The sequence below is a fragment of the Argentina anserina genome, chromosome 7 (assembly GCF_933775445.1).
Source record: "Argentina anserina chromosome 7, drPotAnse1.1, whole genome shotgun sequence".
NCBI classification, from domain to species: Eukaryota; Viridiplantae; Streptophyta; class Magnoliopsida; order Rosales; family Rosaceae; genus Argentina; species Argentina anserina.
In genome coordinates, this window is record NC_065878.1 from 16,363,381 (window position 1) to 16,365,909 (window position 2,529).

Genomic DNA, 2,529 nt, shown 5'->3' on the forward strand with positions numbered 1-2,529 from the left:
TGTTGTGCTTCAAAACCCAAACTCCACCCACGTGTCTTGGCTTCCTTCCACTTGAACCTTTGTGTCTTTCGTATTCAAAAAATAGGTCATATTATGATTCCTTATGTATTGAACGTAAATTCGACACTCAACACTATCACATCATGTAAAAAGAGAACAATTTTATTGTCACATATATTCAACACAAAAGGAAAAGTAGAATTTCATCAGAAACAGGGTTTTGCTATTACCATCAAGACTCCAGCCCATGTAGAGGGAAGTGATTCCAATAGCATCACGAGCAACAATGAAGCTGTTGTCGCGGGTATCCAGCAGCACGAAAGAGAACATGCCATCAAGCATCCCCACACAGTCCTCTCCATACTCTTCATACTACGACAGATAACAAAAGTAGGTTAGCAGTAGTTAGCACAATAGGATATCCCAGAATTTGATCAAACTCATAGGAGTAATAAACACATAAGTACATGTCTGTGACAGCAAATACATGTCTGTGACACTCAACACTATCCAAGGACTCGGCGGAACCAGATCTGATGACCCCTTGATGGATTCCACCAAACTTCTTGTTCACCGTCCTCCACACTGCAAAGGAGCCGCCGCTGTTCGCCACCGTTGCCGATATCCCCTCCTCTCCTCACTAGCAACCACAGCTGCAAACTCCTGAATCACACAATCGATTGAGGAGCCCGACCATCACAACGTCCCACATGAGAACAACCAATCCCGTCCGAAGACAGCTAAGGAAGCTCGTTGTCGGACGGAGGAGGAGGCACAATATTCTTAGGTAGCCGTATCTACAAGTCTATGTACGTTACTGTGTGTGTTTGTTTGCCCTAGGCAGCATATAAATCGCACACTTTCTTATCTCATGTATTGTTCCCAAAAGATGAGGATCTTCATGATGAGGATTGATCCTCATTCAGATTGTGTGAGAAGAGACCAATTTGAGTCAAAATTACGGAACCCTAATTATATTTGGTGTATTTCTGCCCGGCCCACTATAAAACGAGTCTATTCAAGAGATTCGACCAGCATCGAGAACTTCTGAAATATAGTTACTTGTTCTCATCCCGGTTAGCTGTTTAGACCAGTAAACTAGTGTAAGGCAAGGTTCCTTTCTTTTAGGGTACTCCCGGGATCATCATATCCAGTGGAGACGGGGTGGGGCCTGTAGCTCAGAAGATTAGAGCACGTGGCTATGTTGGAATCTTTCCTCTATATATCCGAACTCCCTTTCTTCTTCGTATACGTTTTGCACTTGAACAAGTCCCTATAGAACATGACCAACGTACCGCGGTCTCTCAGTTACTCTTCCCTAACCCTATTCAAGCAAGCCATCGCTGCCTCAGATCCATGGCCCTTCTCCTGCGTTTTCCTCTGAGATTCTTCATCTAGCTAGGGCACTAGGGTTTGTTTCTGCGATCTTCCTCCTCGCCTTCTTTTCCTCCTTTCTCTTTTCCGGGTTGGTTTTTTAATTTTCAGATATGGGTACGAATTTCCATATACACCTCCCTCACCTTCATCATCACAACAACCACAAGAACAAGCAGGTGAATGGCCGAGACGTTCCGAAGGGGTGTCTGGCGATCAAGGTAGGCCTGGGAGAAGAGCAGCAGAGGTTCGTGGTACCTGTGCTTTACTTCAACCACCCGCTCTTCATTCAGCTCTTGAAGGAAGCCGAGGAGGAGTACGGGTTTGATCAGAAGGGCACCATCACCATCCCTTGCCATGTGCAGGAATTCCGGTACGTTCAGGGCATGATTGATAGGGAGCGGTCAGTTCACGGCCACCACAATCACCACCACGTAGGAGGGTGCTTTAGGGTTTGATGATCATCAAGAAACCGGTCGATCAAAGATTGTATCTTGTGCTAGAATAGGTTTTGAGACCCAATTTCAATTGTGGAAATTTTGGAGTCTTTGTTTCTTATTTTTTGTGTTTTGGTTGTTAATTGGAAGATGATGGAAAAGGTGAGGTGGTGATAATGGATGATGATGATGAAAAGTTTCTTAGAGTTAATGTGGCTTGCAAAGTGGTCATTTTTAATTTTGTGTAGGAATCATATTAAAGAAAAAATAGAGTTTACTCACTCAAGAGTACTCGAGAGCTTTTCTTTTTCCATTCTTTTGTATTCTTTTCCTTTCTTCCTTTCCTCCTCATCTTTATTCTGCAATATTCTTTGGAGTAAATTCCGTGTTAACAAGGGTACTAATATGGTACAACAAAATTGACGGGGAAAGAATAGACAAGGCCACAAGATTGTAGGGCCAAATTAAGCGGTTGCTTTAAGCCATTAAAATTGCTATCTCAATCGAAATATCTCTCATATTTATCAGAATTATTGATAGGCAAATATCAGATGAGGTTTCGAGGTTCAATTTCTCAAATATTTCCAAGTGTATACGATGAAATGACTAAGAGACTTCTCTGGACCATAAGCTAGACGTAGAGTATGGACCATTCTAGCTAAACTGTGCTGTATAACTTGCAGACTAAAATCACTGATCGGAAACTCTCGCTTTGGAA

At 42.8% G+C, this 2,529-nt stretch overlaps 1 protein-coding gene across 1 annotated transcript; it reads left to right on the forward strand.

Annotated features, from left to right (window-relative positions):
• Positions 1–1,232: 1,232 nt before the first annotated feature.
• Positions 1,233–2,119, forward strand: LOC126802810 (auxin-responsive protein SAUR32-like). The gene has a single exon (XM_050530518.1). The coding sequence runs from the start codon at positions 1,488–1,490 to the stop codon at positions 1,830–1,832; it is 345 nt and encodes a 114-aa protein (XP_050386475.1). The 5' UTR covers positions 1,233–1,487; the 3' UTR covers positions 1,833–2,119.
• Positions 2,120–2,529: the final 410 nt, after the last annotated feature.

What these genes read in the sequence shown, in the direction of transcription:
- LOC126802810 (XM_050530518.1), top strand. Translation starts at nt 1,488, where the DNA reads ATGGGTACGAATTTCCATATACACCTCCCTCACCTTCATCATCACAAC.